The following is a 16360-nucleotide window of genomic DNA, read 5'->3' on the forward strand; positions in this document are numbered from 1 at the left end:
AAGAATGGATTTTACCCTTTCTGGCAAAAAAGCAGGGCGTGTTGAGATGTTCAAAACCAAATATATACCTTTTGCAATGCATCAAATCTGCATTAACCACACGTACTTGTGGCAAATCATGCAAACAAACATGCTCTGATAATACAGTGAGGGAAAAAAGTATTTGATCCCCTTCTGATTTTGTATGTTTGCCCACTGATGAAGAAATGATCAGTCTATAATTTTAATGGTAGGTTTATTTGAACAGTGAGAGACAGAATAACAACAACAAAATCCAGAAAAACGCATGTCAAAAATGTTATAAATTGATTTGCATTTTAATGAGGGAAATAAGTATTTGATTCCTCTGCAAAACATGACTTAGTACTTGGTGGAAAAACCCTTGTTGGCAATCACAGAGGTCAAACGTTTCTTGTAGTTGGCCACCAGGTTTGCACACATCTCAGGAGGGATTTTGTCCCACTTCTCTTTGCAGATCTTCTCCAAGTCATTGAGGTTTCGAGGCTGACGTTTGGCAACTCGAACCTTCAGTTCCCTCCACAGATTTTCTATGGGATTAAGGTCTCGGGACTGGCTAGGCCACTCCAGGACCTTAATGTGCTTCTTCTTGAGCCACTCCTTTGTTGCCTTGGCCGTGTGTTTTGGGTCATTGTCATGCTGGAATACCCATCCACGACCCATTTTCAATGCTCTGGCTGAGGGAAGGAGGTTCTCACCCAAGATTTGACGGTACATGGCCCCGTCCATCGTCCCTTTGATGCGGTAAAGTTGTCCTGTCCCCTTAGCAGAAAAACACCCCGAAAGCATGTTTCCACCTCCATGTTTGACGGTGGGGATGGTATTCTTGGGGTCATAGGCAGAATTCCTCCTCCTCCAAACACGGCGAGTTGAGTTGATGCCAAAGAGCTCCATTTTGGTCTCATCTGACCACAACACTTTCACCCAGTTGTCTTCTGAATCATTCAGATGTTCATTGGCAAACTTCAGACGGGCATGTATATGTGCTTTCTTGAGCAGGGGGACCTTGCGGGCGCTGCAGGATTTCAGTCCTTCACGGCGTAGTGTGTTACCAATTATTTTCTTGGTGACTATGGTCCCAGCTGCCTTGAGATCATTGGCAAGATCCTCCCGTGTAGTTCTGGGCTGATTCCTCACCGTTCTCATGATCATTGCAACTCCACGAGGTGAGATCTTGCATGGAGCCCCAGGCCGAGGGAGATTGATAGTTATTTTATGTTTCTTCCATTTGCGAATAATCGCACCAACTGTTGTCACCTTCTCACCAAGCTGCTTGGCAATGGTCTTGTAGCCCATTCCAGCCTTGTGTAGGTTTACAATCTTGTCCCTGACATCCTTGGAGAGCTCTTTGGTCTTGGCCATGGTGGAGAGTTTGGAATCTGATTGATTGATTGCTTCTGTGGACACGTGTCTTTTATACAGGTAACAAGCTGAGATTAGGAGCATTCCCTTTAAGAGTGTGCTCCTAATCTCAGCTCGTTACCTGTATAAAAGACACCTGGGAGCCAGAAATCTTTCTGATTGAGAGGGGGTCAAATACTTATTTCCCTCATTAAAATGCACATCAATTTATAACATTTTTGACATGCGTTTTTCTGGATTTTGTTGTTGTTATTCTGTCTCTCGCTGTTCAAATGAACCTACCATTAAAATTATAGACTGATCATTTCTTTGTCAGTGGGCAAACGTACAAAATCAGCAGGGGATCAAATACTTTTTTCCCTCACTGTATATGCAGTCTTTGAAAGAGACGGCTTTCTTCAAGGCCTTGTCTCACCACCAGTGTCAGACCAGAGAACGCCAAAAGGCGAACAGTACAAAGGCAATGCAAGTATCAGAGCATGTGTGCAGAATTAACAGATTACATCGATACGTACGTATTATTTAATTTGAGACACAGTTGCTGACAACAAGCCAAAAGGCCCAAAACGTCATACATCCAGCAACAGATAGCACCGTGAAAGTTGTGACTTGTCAACGTTAACACATTTCTTGATTTGAGCAAAGTAATTATAACTAAGATTTTGGGGGAAAGTGACGATGGGAGGGAATTCCAAAGTGGAGCAGTGTGAGGGAAGAAGCAGGAAGAGAGATGCTGTGACCTGCAATATGGAGGTTAAACGCATCATATGGATGAACTAAACTATTAATTCCTGCAGTCACGAAAGCTTTAAGTCAAGATATAAACTATTAACTTTTTTTTTTACCAGGTAAGGTCCACTAAGTTGTATAGCTCTTTTTCATAAAAGATGAAACGATCAGTCTGGTAGACATGAATGAGCACTTAGAAACCTGCTACGTTTATTTTGTTAACATGTAAGGGCACCCGAGGATGCAAAGTGGCTTTACATGAGTGGGAATATTGGAATCAGATTTTATATCTCTGTTTATATGTTAGCATTGTTCCAGAGCTGTATTTACATACAATGTTGTGTTGCGGCCATATCAGTAACACATAGGGTGCCAAGAACCAAAATATGTTCCATCAGTTGATACCAACCCTGAGACTAATCGTTTGGCAAAATGTAATTGCATCAATTTGTTTCAGCTGGATGAGACAAATTTGATATTAAAATTATCGTAAATTTAAAAAATATCGAATCTCCAAAAAACATTTGGTATAGATTTTAAATCTGTATTGCCTCGAATACAAAAATAAAACACTTTTAAAATTAATGAATTGGTAAAATATCCCCGATTGGGCTTTCAAGGTTCTCTTAAAAAAGTGACACTTGTCTTAAAACTCAGTCAGGCTTTCCTCGCTAAATCGCGTATAAATGTATATTATTCTGGAGGCCAGATTCACGTGTTGGAAAAAAGGGCCCAAACGCATCACCTTAGCGATGTGCCTTACGGTGATTGAGACATTGTAACGTTTTATTCTCCCAAGAAATGGACCCCATATTACTTTTTCCGTCGCATGAAACGTTAACAAGACTGACGATCTGGCATAAGTCAATGCCAAAGAATCTCCAAGAATCCCCCTTGATGGTGGATACAATGACCACAATTCTAACCAACCACACGATCCTGTAAATACATAGCACAAAATAATAATTGGTGTCACTGCAGAGAATGTAAATAACATAGATAAGCAGACAATGTATCTTTCATATATCTGTCTCTCGAAAAAAATACACTTTCTTTACACAACTTATCCCCCCACAGCCTTGTGGCATTGATTCAGCATTGGACCGGTTTCAACATACAGCTAATGAGATGCTTTATGTCGATACCGGTCCAGAGTTTGCTTCGACTAAATCCATGCTGCTGATATTATGCACTCCCGGAAGGCAGTTGTGCCAGTGGGTTGTGCTGAAATACAACATTTTCACGTGGAGTGATCAATTTATGAAGGGGACGTTGTCTGCGTATCTATCTTGGAAATATAACTTTCTACAAGTTAAACAAATGTACAGATGTATTTTTTTTCAATTGTTTATTACCTCATATGAGTCAATAAAAACAGTTAATCCATCTATCTCCACATTTTAGATACCCCTACTATCCAATTATTACCATTGATAATTGCAATATAGCACCATGATACAATTTCTCATTAACAAGAGTATTGTACTGTTATATTATTTTCTAACACTTAAAATCAAGACAGTGGCAATCTATGTGTCTTTGGTCCATGCTTCAGTTTCACTTCATAAAAGTTTTTTGTACTTTTTAATTGAAATAGAAAATCTATAAAAATAAAATCAAAATTAATTGGGTGCCACTGTGGCAAGATGTTAACTAGCTCGCCTTCTGTACAGGAGGTCGTGGGTTCGATCCCGACCCTGACGCCTATATATAATATTCTAATATTTATTATATATAAAGTATATATTTGGAGTTTTTCATATTCTCCCCGTGGTCGTGTGAAATTTTCTCCAGTTTTACCCTCCACATTTAGAAACATGCATATAGAGTATGTGGCTGATATAAATTTCCACATGATGATAAGCCACCTTAGTGAGCACTCATTTTTCGTCAGGTCCCTTCTGAACAAGAGCTACATAGCTGAGTGCGCCTTACCTGGTAAAATAAAAAAAATAGTTAGTTTTAGTTTAAAAGTGTTTTCGTGTTCAACTTCAAAAACATTTTCAGTGGCTGTGTAGGGCAGCAGTGTATGTATAAACTCAGGCTGAATATACTTAACACGCTCTCATTACCAATACACGGTGCAGCGTTTGAGATGAAAAAAAATAGACGCTAATTTAGTGTTTTTGGGTCATCCACGCTCAAATAGTTCCACCCACTTAGCCCGTGCTAAACAGTGAGCGAGTAGAAACTGCACGTACAATGCATTAAAGACAACACTCAAAATAAAGGTTACGTTTAAAGCAGATGGGTTTACGGGGAAATGCAGATGATAGAATGATGAAGTAAGACACCTCATTTTCACTTTAATATTGGGTTCATCCAGGTCAGCATATGTATATTTACCCAACCGCCATTCTCCAACAATGCTGCTTGGCCTTTTTTTAAATCCCTTTAACTGTATTGCCTCAAAAAACCTCGCGGTAATTAGCACCGATCTTAAAGCTGCGCAGTTGTAACTAATTGGGGGGGGGGGGGGTTTATCCATTGCGCTATTTTTGCACAAAGCCCGTTAATAAGCCCAGCGCACGCTCCCATTGTGAATTGTACACACGCTACGTGTCGGCTAAGATATCATTGTCGTCCCACATCGCAGCGTGCGTTTCCCCCGAGCTGCGCTAAACACGGCTGTTTATCTGTGCGTTTATATTCAAGTATAAGATGTGGAAATTGCGAGATAAGGTGGATGCATTGTAAAGTAATTCACATGCACCACACCATGCTCAGGCCCACCAATGCAGATGAGCATTGCGAGAATGCCTCTTATTTAGTTCTCAAGACTCCATAGATGTCATGGTGTCCCTGAAATTTGGCCGTTTGGATAATTTTACGCACACGTGCATTGTGTGGCACTCCGTGGATCACAGGTGGTCCATCTGCCAGTTATCTCACTCCGTTAACTCGTGACACTTCCATTCCGTCTTGGCGCCTTCCTGCCAGCGAGCCTTCCGCACTTCAAGGCCACAAAATCTACCTTGCCTGCACACAAAGTACCGTTGTGCGAGGTCGCCGTTACTTAATGGCGAATGATGGCCGTCGTTATCGTCGTTGTCGTGCTATTCCTCTCAGGGACACTGCCCACCCCGAGCACGTCCTCCGCGTCGGACCACGTGCAGAGCCTGGGCTCCCTTCAGCTGGCGACGTTGCCCTATCCCACGAGCCCCGGAGGCAGCCTGCCCCGCCGGGCCCATGCTGCCACGTCCCCGCCCTCCGGGGGAACCCTGCCCAGGATGCGCCATCCCAGCAGCGCGGGCGCCGCGGCGGCCGCGGCGGCGCCCCCCGGCCTCTACCCCGGCGGCCCCGGCGGCACCTTCCCCCGGACGCACCAGCCGTCGACCCCAGGAGGCTCGCTGCCCCGGAGCATGTGCACCTCCAGTCCCAGCGGCAGCCTGCCCAGGAGCCTGCGCTCGGCCACCTCCGACAGCACGTTGCCCCGGGGATTCTCTAGCGCGAGCGCTTGCAGCACCGTGTCCCGCACCTACTGCCCCGTGAGCCCCGCGGGCAGCCTCAACCGCAGGAAGCTGTGGGGCAAGGACTCGCGCAGCTCGTGTAAGCACGCCGGGGCACTCTTTGGGCACACCTGGGGCACACCTGGGGCACACCTGGGGCACACCTGGGGCACGCCTGGGGCACACCTGGGGCACACCTGGGGCACAGCTGGGGCACGCCTGGGGCACACCTGGGGCACACCTGGGGCACACCTGGGGCACACCTGGGGCACACCTGGGGCACGCCGGGGGGCGCGCACGTGCTCGTTTCAGTTCGACTGTTGGGATTGTCGTAGGGGGCGCTGCCTCGGTGCGGTGGGTAGTGCGCTCGTGCCTGGCGACGCGAAGGTTCACTGGTTTCCCATCTGCCAGCGTGGCAGTCGAAATGACGGTGCGAGTTTTCTTGGATTTTTCTCCAATTCTGGTCTGCCTAGCAGCAGTGGAAATGGGTACGTGCCACGGCCGGTCGATCGGCAGGTTGCGTGTAGCGGGGTAAAACTACAACTTTTTAAAAACTTTTTTTTTATTTGACCAGGTAAGGCCCACTGAGCTATGTAGCTCTTTTTTCAGAAGCGACCTGGCCACAAATGATAGCTCAACGAAGTGGATTATCGTCACGTGGAAATTTATGACAGCCGAATACTTAAAACGCGTGATGTTGATTCTAAATATGGAGGGGAAAACCAGAGAACCCGGAGAAAAATCCACACGACCCCAGGGGGAGAAGCATGCAAACTCTAAATATACAGGCTTCAGGGTCGGGATCGAACCCATGTCATCCTGCATACCCGGCGAGGGAGTTAACATCTCACCACCATGGTGCAGCGGCTTCCTCTAGAGAGCGCTTTCTCGAGCTCCCCCTTGCTGAGGCCTTTCTGCCAGCAGTGGCGAGAGCGGGATATTGCAGCGCTGCAGCTTCACCTCTTCGTTCATGAGTGAAGGCCGGCTGCTCCCTCACATCAGATGCGAGAGAAGGAGAACATCTCCGCCTCGCATAAAAGGGGGGAAATGGCACGCGTCCCAGTGTCATAGATGTTTTTAAAATTTGATGGTGTTGGACCGCAGTATACATTTTATAGTATGATGTAAAATGTGCCCCGTTTATGAGGCCTTTTACGCATATTCCAAATGTTCACAGGTGCCATAAAGCATAATTTCCCATGTCCAGCCATGCTTTTAAGTGCTATGATGCACCAATGAATGATACTTAAATCTAACCGTGGCCAGATGAAACGGCAATTTATTATCGCCGTTCAATTGAGCAAAAAGCGCGACAAAAGGGGGGTTTACGGTCAATTGTATCGAATGAAGCTACTCGGGGAGTGTTTTAGATGGCGCCTCCGCCACGATTTCCACCGCTACTCCTCGCGGCCAGCACCGAGACCTAACACCGAGAATGAACCCAAATTCCCCACCGCGCACCGAATTGCCACCAAACGAACGTAAACTTCCCACTCAGACCACGGCGCGTTGTCAAAGCCCCGTGTAGGCGGAGCGGAGCGCGCCGCGTTGCCTTCGCTCGACACCGCCACTGGTTTTGCGCGCACGCTCCACGTCTATTTCTTCGGATGCCCTTTGGGCTCTCGGAGATTGTTTTTTTTTATATATATATAGAAAACTGTTGATGAAAAACGGCGTGCTTCACTTTTAATGTCGTGCCTCTAACCCCCCCCCACCTCTTTCCGCCCCCCAGCCCGCGATGAAACACCTGCTCACGTTGCTGCCAACAAAATAATGATTGTTGGCTGCAAAAATAAAGTGCGCTCTATAAAAATGGATGATGATGATGATGAGAATAATGTTAATAATGATGTCGTGGTTAATGCAATGCGTTGTTTCACTTAGTTCTAAAAGTTTAGAGGTTTTGCAGTGCGCGTAGATTTGCATTGTTACGGCGAGTCCTAAGCTCGCAGCGGTGTTTATCGCGGGGATATTGAATGATATCAAAGTCGTGCGTGTAATATTAATGAAGAGCCTCCTCTTTAGACCTGAACATTATATAACAAGCACCATTGATTTATTTCACAGTGTGGCAATCAATCAGACATTACTGAAAAGTAATTTTTAACAGGAATCATTTTGTGTTAAAGTCAAGCAAGGACTACATCGTGCTGCGCGGCTTCCAGTCGAGCTATTGGAATGTCAGCAGTTTTCCCGTGGCCTACTTTTGCGAATAATCTCATGCGATACATTGTCTGCGAATCTAAATCATCACAACGAAAACCACGTCTCAAGAGTTGCTGGCACATATTTGGTAGGGAAGGGAGGGGTGTTGATCAGTGAGTGGTGAGAGGGAAAGGGGGGTAAAGAGAGAGAGGAGAGAGAGAAGGTTACATGCAGAGGAGATGAAATAATTTATCCTAGGGTTTGAGTAGGGGGAGTGAATCGGCAGGGCAAACTACTGAGGCGAAAGAGTTGCAGACACGTGGGGCAGCAAGGAGCTTGGTGTTCCTATCCCTCGAGCAATCGCTGACTGGGGGTGGGAGGGGGGGGGTCTTTATCAACGTTTGACTTCGCACCTCTCATTATCACGGTTGGCTACGTACGATGCGAATGAAGTTCAAAATACCTACAACTTAAAGGAAACTACACGTGTTGATAACTTTAAAGTCAAGCCATCTACTCATGATTGCTGGCCATACTATAGAGCACAGCCCGCTAGATTATAGATGTTTCATCCCAATGGAATACCCAGACCCATAAACACTGTGGACTGAACAAAGCGCAGTATGGTACAGTACTAGTTAATTTCGCTTGGGATGTTGAATCGCAGTTTATTTAAGTTCAAGTACTTGTCAATAACTCAACGATCCCATTTGTCTTCTCAGCAATGAGTGATACTCATCCCTGGTGACAGCCATCAACCAGTTTTGTAAATTCCACATTCCTATGACAATGTATGTATGTTGAACTTCTTTCGCACAGTACATAGCCAACCGTGCTAATCGGAGGTGCAGGGGAAAGACAACAAACTAAACACAAAACAAGCAGTTGTAAAGAAATGAGTTTTCAATCTAGATTTAAAAGTGAATGGCTCCCAGTGGCTTCCTAATATCTGGATGAACAGTTTATCTATGTATGTTGAATTTGTGTGTATGCTGAACTTCGTTCGCCCCGTATGCAGCCAACCGTGCTAATCGGAGGTGCGGGAGGACAACAAACTAAACAAAAAAAGCAGTTCCAAAAAAAGTGTTTTCCATTTGGATTTAAAAGTGCATAGCTCCAGTGGCTTCCTAATATCGGAAGAAGTTTACCAAAAGGACTTCCCCACAGCATGGTTGCGATTATAATGACCTCGTGTAGATCTCGCTGATAATGACGATGATGAAGACAGTGATGATTGCGCGAGTCGACCGTAGCCAGGATTTGAACTCGAGATTTTTGTGATCTTGAATCAGCGTCGTGAGGGCATTAGGCTCTGAGCCAGAATCTATGTATTAGGTGTGGTTGGACATGTGGTTTTTCCATTGTAAAGCAAGCAGCCCACACACTACATTAACTGCTGTCTCTTGATAACAAACATGTAAATAACGCTGATTCGTATATCATGTGGTCTACAGCCAGCAAAGCACTCCCCTCGCTTTACCATCGCCACAACTGCTCCCTTTAGTCTCGCCCACAGTTTTTTTTTATCAATACCGAATCCACGGATGCTTTAATGAGGCCTGGCCCTGAGCCACGATGCATGCTGCGCTTAATGGGAATACGTAGCATCCTGAAAAGTGCATTACGTATACCGTGTTGTGCAAATACACGTGCGCTGTGAATGCAAAAAAGCAGTTGTAATCTAAAATCCAATGACAATAAATTCCCCCTGTGACTGAATATACACAACGTAAAGATAAACATCCCCTCTTTAGACTATTACAGCAAAGTGCTGTTGGCCAGAAAGTATGTTCCGGCACTCTTAAGGTGTGCAGGGGGAGAGAGCAGTGGGAGCAGTGGTTAGGGGTGCAGGGGGAGAGAGCAGTGGTAAGGTGTGCAGGGGGAGAGAGCAGTGGGAGCAGTGGTAAGGTGTGCAGGGGGAGAGAGCAGTGGGAGCAGTGGTAAGGTGTGCAGGGGGAGAGAGCAGTGGGAGCAGTGGTAAGGTGTGCAGGGGGAGAGAGCAGTGGGAGCAGTGGTTAGCGCACGGCGCTCTGAACTCAGAGGAAGCCGAGTTCGATTCCCCGGCCGTGGGAAACATCGCGGGCGAGCGATATCTAAACCGGTCCTGGGCGACCCCTATCAACTCACATCAACCGTGACCTACGCGGCATGAGCATGTCTTCATTCAGCAGTGCCTTTATATGAGGGCTATACATTAGTAGTAAGGCACACAAAGGCAGTGGCAGGTTCATGTTAGGATTAAATTCCAAGTTGCCACTGAGATTGTGCGTGACCAGAAATTCAACCCATGGTTAAGTGGCATTCGGAGCCACAGTCCAACTAACCAGTAACTCATTCGCCATCGCACCCACAGATATTTAATAAACAAACGCACGCACTCACAACGCACGTTAGCACACACCGCGCATCGTAGTCGGCTGTAGCTCATGCATACATATTTTTTTCCTCTTTTTCTGACTTCGTAAGTGCCAATTAAATAGAAATAACATCGTCCCTTAATTGTTCACTTAATTTATTTTGGCTATGAAGTGCCATTAGCCTATTAAGAAGTAGAATTAAAATAATCAGCCGAACTGAATGTAACGCGTAATTATTGCGGCAGATACAAGCACGCATGTCAAAACGCAGATGGCTGAGCAGGTCATGGTTGCACTCACGCAGTCTAACTACAGCACGCACTGTGATTATCCACTTTAAAGCACATTTGCATAACAAGACTCCTGGCGATAAAAATGTAGGTACATGCCGAGGATGCTAGTTATTTCATGACAGGGTAGATTCATAATAAAGGTTTTTGGGTTAGATCGCGTTATTTATAAATGTGTCGCGAAAGCCTACGTGTTAAACTGATGACAGGGTAGAGTAAGCAACTCCACCATGACATTAAACATGGCAGCTACACATTGTGTAGCTACACATTGTGTAGCTGCCAAACAGTGAATTGGCTTGAGGATACATCATGCCTGATGAAGGGGCTACTTTGTTAAAATGGGTATTAAATCGGCTAGCACGTTCACGAGTTAATGGGCAAAAGAAGTTCAACATAAATACATAGCCAAAGCCATAGGTGCCACCAGATTTCACCATCATTTCCATCCTTCTGCAAGAGCCCAAGGCTGTTACAAGTTTGAAACTCATCTCCAAGATCTGATCTCACAGTATCCCATGCTCTGGGCTTTAAGCCTTCCCTGGGTCACGACAGTGGTAAAAGATAACGGTGCAACCCTGCAAATTCCTGCTCAACACAACTGCTGACAGAAGGGCCTCAACTCGAGGGGCCTGTAGGCAGCCTCTCTTAGGGAGTATTTTGGCCTACTGTTGGTTGAGGTGGGAGTACCCATACTTTACCCCACCACATGTCACCTGCCTATGCACTAGCTGTGCCATAGTTATTTCCACTGCTTTGTGGACAAGGGCAGGGGGATTTAAGAAACTCGCCCCCATTTAAGTGAACTGCCGGACGGGGAGTTAGAACCGGTGACCTCTGGATGGCAAATCCAGTGCCAAAACCGTGACATTACGACGGCATGCACGTAATTAATATACTTTGTGTAGTAATTAATTGACCAATGCAATTCAACAGAATCAGAAATTGTATTTATCCTGGAGAAATCCGATGACCTATGAAGCTCTTTTTCACAGATGTCCAGCCATGGCAAAAAAGGAAGCTGACCTATAGCCAGATTATGGGATGCTGTTAGAACAGAGCTTGGAGATTTTTTGTTTGTCATTCCATCAGCTGCAGAATCTAGCAGAAGGAAGGAAGCAATGGTGAGGGTGTGGGTGGCATCAAGAGCATTGACATCGATGTGCCCTTGTCCATGGATATCATGCATACCACATGGATATCATGCATACCACAAGTTTCCCATGCACACGATACTCGTTATGACTAGACGGGCTTTGCTTTGCCACATTGAGGTACATGGACTAAATGTATACGGCGCTCTACCTGCAAACACGAACGTGCAGATGCGCTGTGGAGGTTGGGGGTGAGCTACTCGCGAATGGTCCCCCAGTGGTTGTGGGTTAGGCCACAGTGGCACGGCGTCACCCCCCCCCCCCCCTCTGCACAGTGCATTGGAGTGTTGTGTGCAGGTAGGGGCACCACGGCTAGGAGATGTTAACCAACTCGCCTGGTATACAGGAAGTCATGGGTTCAAGCTGACCCTGACGTGTGTCTAAGAGTATTTGGCCGCCGTAGAGCTCGGTGTGCAGTCAACTGTAATTAGCGCTTCTTCCACGTGTGTCAATTTGAACGTAAAATTACAAAACAAATCACGTATTTTGTGTTTTCATCAACTGTCAACGGTGTAAATGTATAATCACTAATCCACATTTCTCAGTGGTTGCTTCTGACAAAGTGCTATATAGTAGCTCACTGGGCCTTACCTGGTAAAATACAAAAATGTTTGCTTTAGTTCAAAACAAGCGGCCGCAGCATGTGGCCCCGTGGCCAGGTTGGTACACGCTATGCAGGGATGCACCCGTCGCTCGGGAAGAAAACGAGTGAGCGAACGAGCGAGCAAACGTTCTAATGCGCGAATGCGTCCACGCGTGACAGAATGCATGGTCGCGCGCACGGACACCCGCGTGAACGAGTGAATGCTCAAAACGAGCGCGGGCAGTGCTCATCCTCGTTTGAGCACGGGACACTCTAACCCCCTTTTGTTGCAGATGTAATGTAATTGCTTTATTGGCAGAGGGTAGTGGAGTGCCTCTGAGCGCTAATGGCCGGGTCGGCGTATTCGGCGGCATTGCTCGTGTGATACTCGAGTGCAATCCCGGGGTTATCTTCTGCGGTCGAATAATTATCTTTTTGTGCTCGGAGCCAGTGGTCTACGCCTAGTAACAAACAATTGCAGAACTATTCCCCCCACCCCCCAATCGATTGAAATGGTATTTGGGCTAAAATTGTATTTGCACTGGATAATATAACGATAATGTACGACCCTTTGTCAATGCGCTTCTAGGTGAGTGCTTTGCCACGCTCTGTAGGCTGTGCAGTCGTTCGGCCATACTTCGCTATGCTGGTCAGTAAGGGCTTGGTGAAGGGGGTGTCATGACGGCCGAATATAACTCGTGAATGCTGTTAGCCTCGGTTAGGAATTGAGCTCAGTTCACTAGATTCAAAGGTCAGCTTGCTGACCACCGGTACCACCACTCGCCCCTTGCACTCGTTATGCCAGCACGGTGTCCTCTGTAGACTTAGGATTCATCTAAAGACTGGACGTGGATATCGCAAGATGCTGATTCTCTATTCACTCGAACATAAACTGTTTTTTTCAGGATATTTAAATTGCATTATTCCGCACAATTACATATATATGTAGCATCTACTTGCCATAAAAATGTAGTTTTTATACCGTTCAGCAAAATATGGTAATATTAAAACGATAAAGAGGTAATGGGAGGTTGCTTAATTGCTAAAAGTAAAAGCCACTTAATTTATTGGCTGATGGGACTTCCATTTTAATGTTTATTATTGTCTTTAAAAAAAAGAAAACACTCAACCAGCTTTGAAATTAACTGATTCATATTCTCTTGGGCAAGGATTGGAGCGCTTTTTTGGAAAACTGGGCTCCATCGTGAAAAGCAAAGCGTAGCAAAGTGCCTAAAGAGTACATTCTTAATCAGTGTACATTACCTGCTATGATATTTAGAAATGGAACAAAAGTGGAAATTCCATAAATCAGCGTGGGAGATGCGCAAGCTTAGAATTAGTCTTGAGAGGCAGAAAGAGAAACACGTGGATCAGGGGACAAACTCAAGATAGGGACAAGAAATTGACTGTTTGGACAAGTAGGTGGCCTTGGGTTGGACACATAGCTTGGGTAGGACACGTCACGTGGGTAGGACACGTCACTTGGGTAGGACACGTGGCTTGGGTAGGACACGTCACGTGGGTAGGACACGTCACTTGGGTAGGACACGTGGCTTGGTTAAGACACGTCACTTGGGTAGGACACGTCACTTGGGTAGGACACGTGGCTTGGGTAGGACACGTCACGTGGGTAGGACACGTCACTTGGGTAGGACATGTGGCTTGGGTAGGACACGTCACTTGGGTAGGACACGTCACTTGGGTAGGACACATCACTTGGGTAGGACATGTCACTTGGGTAGGACACGTCACTTGGGTAGGACACGTCACGTGAGTAGGACACGTCACTTGGGTAGGACACGTCACGTGGGTAGGACACGTCACTTGGGTAGGACACGTCACTTGGGTAGGACACGTGGCTTGGGTAGGACACGTCGTCACTTGGGTAGGACACGTCGTCACTTGCCACAGGTATGAGAGCTGATGGTTGAAACCAATAACGGAAGTGCAACCTTGGGAGGAGATTCACCCAGGACGCGTGAACCATGGAGATGTAGCAATGTCATCGGCTCATGGTGCAGGAGACCCATGGCTTGTGGCATGAGATTACAGTAGAACCCCTCTTGACCATCCCTATTAACGACAAATCGCTTAACGACGGGCCTCCATAGAGCCCAATGTGTTCCCCTGGTGTCTACAAACTAAGTTGCCTCTGTGGTAGTAGTTACATTGGAGAAACCAAACGACATGTCTCGGACCGCATTCGTGAACACAAAGCAGACCTTAAACACGGTAGGACCAACACCTCGGCCGTGGCAGATCACTGTTATAATTCAGTAGGCTCACATGACATTGACTTCTCCAAGACAGAGGTTCTTTGCAAGCCATCTGGCTACCATGAGAGATTCGTTCATGAGGCTATCCACATATACAAACACAGAGACAATTTCAACCGAGAAGATGGATTCTGGCTTAGCAATCATTGGAAGGATTTGATAAACCATTTCAGTTATTAATTGATTGTTCACGCTTAAATTGGCTTTCAGACAGCATACATTATAAAAAATTTCGTCTCCCCCCTCCTCTTTTCAAAATATAGATGGACTTGTCCTGGGTAAACTGCCAAATCGCTGCGCGTGACGCCAACGTTTTTTTATAAATAAATAAATGCGCCGTTTAAAAATACATTTATGCAAACCAACACACCTGAAGATGACCGTTTGAGTTATGGTCGAAACGTCGTGAGAATTTTTTATTGTTTTATATATATTTTATTATTTTGTTGTTTCTCTTCAACGTGACTTTACCGAAAAAACTAAGAATATACTTTATAATGTTGTTAGTATCTTTATGTATTAATATTCATTGTTTAAATATTATAAAGTACGTTTTTTGGGTGAAATGGGTAACTTTCGATGCTATCGGAACGAATGAAGCCTTTAACGTGTATTTACTATAATCGCTTAATGACCAAATCACTTACCTACCGATTTCGTGGAACCAATTACCATCGTCAAGTGGGGTTCTGCTGTATAGCGGAAGGTGATGACGGGGGGAGGGCTTCATCCAGCAGAGGCTAGATCATGGCTGATGATGAAGATGATGGGATATTCTTCCCGTCTCACGACATGAGTATATTTCAATGGGCATCTAGATACTTGTATGAATTCTGTAACCCACACAGATGCAGTTATAAAAATAAAAAAAATGCTTAGTGAATGGGTAAAGAGCATGATATACCCACACGCCATATTCATCCTGGATGTTTCCATTAGATGGTAGAGAGAGAGACATTTCCTGGCCAACGATGTCAGTAACCTTGCACGACTGCACTCTATAAAAGATCGGCGAACTGTTGTTTGTCTCCATCGTCTGAGGTTGGAAGTGAAAGTCAAATGTATGGAAATGAAAGTATTTCAAGATAACGACAACCGCACCGATTGGGTTGACGTTACAAATGGGACAAACGTGGCGTTGAGGCAGGAACGCGCTTGCCTCGACGTAGGAAACTAGCAGAGGTGTGGGCGAAAGTGAATGGTCTTTTGTCAACAATCCTAGCACCCAACAGCCACACACCTTTGAGAAATTCAACTCGTGGATTAGTCGAATGTACCATTGCCTCATTTATCGTGATGACCTCTGATATATGATTAATCCCTACTTGTCTGTCATGCGACGTTAACCTCTCAACGCAACGTGATCTTGGCTGGCATCAACCGGCCAACCACTTCTGTTATCATCGTAAACAAGGTCATGTCTTCATTGCAGCCATTCCATACATTTGTAAACATAGCCGTAAGTAATCAAATTTAACCAAATTCATTATTTAAAAAAATGTCGTCAACGTTTGAATAATTACACTCTCAAATAGAAGACGAGTTACACACCGATGCTATTCCAATGCGCAGTCGTGCCAGGGTGCACGACGAATCAGAATCAGGAATGCAAACACGGTGATTGTCACCAGCGAGTGCAGATGTGCGACGCTGAGACCGCGACTCTGCACGAGCCTACGGGGTCGGAAACCAACCAATAAAATTTTCACTTAAATATTAAAACCTCTTTTTACGTATATGTAATGTATTAAATATGCCAGGGAATTGGTCACCATGGAATGTCCTGGTGACAACATAATATACAGTCAAATTGTACTGTTAATGAATAACTAAGGGGGGAATAAATTAGATGCAGCTTATTCTATCACCGATTTTGTTTATTCAAGTCACGGTGTGTGTGTTGTCGTCTGCTGTATTTACCTGTTGCTGTGTTTGTGTACAAGTAGCTCTGCGTGTGATGTGGCTCTCGAACCATTTTCGGTCAAAGACAAAAAAAA

General features: G+C 45.5%; 1 protein-coding gene across 3 annotated transcripts in view; it reads left to right on the forward strand.

The window, feature by feature from the left end:
- The window catches only part of LOC116942303 (glutamate receptor-interacting protein 1-like), a 374480-nt gene that overhangs the window by 268666 nt on the left and 89454 nt on the right, over positions 1-16360 (forward strand). For all 3 annotated transcript variants that reach the window (XM_032954032.2, XM_032954031.2, XM_032954033.2), the window contains one exon: positions 5179-5658. In XM_032954032.2, the coding sequence (XP_032809923.2) occupies positions 5179-5658 (480 nt within the window). The remainder of the gene's footprint in view (positions 1-5178; positions 5659-16360) is intronic.

This window comes from Petromyzon marinus, chromosome 14 (assembly GCF_048934315.1).
Source record: "Petromyzon marinus isolate PM22_M1 ecotype Great Lakes invasive population chromosome 14, UKy_Petmar_22M1.pri1.0, whole genome shotgun sequence".
Classification (NCBI taxonomy): domain Eukaryota; kingdom Metazoa; phylum Chordata; class Hyperoartia; order Petromyzontiformes; family Petromyzontidae; genus Petromyzon; species Petromyzon marinus.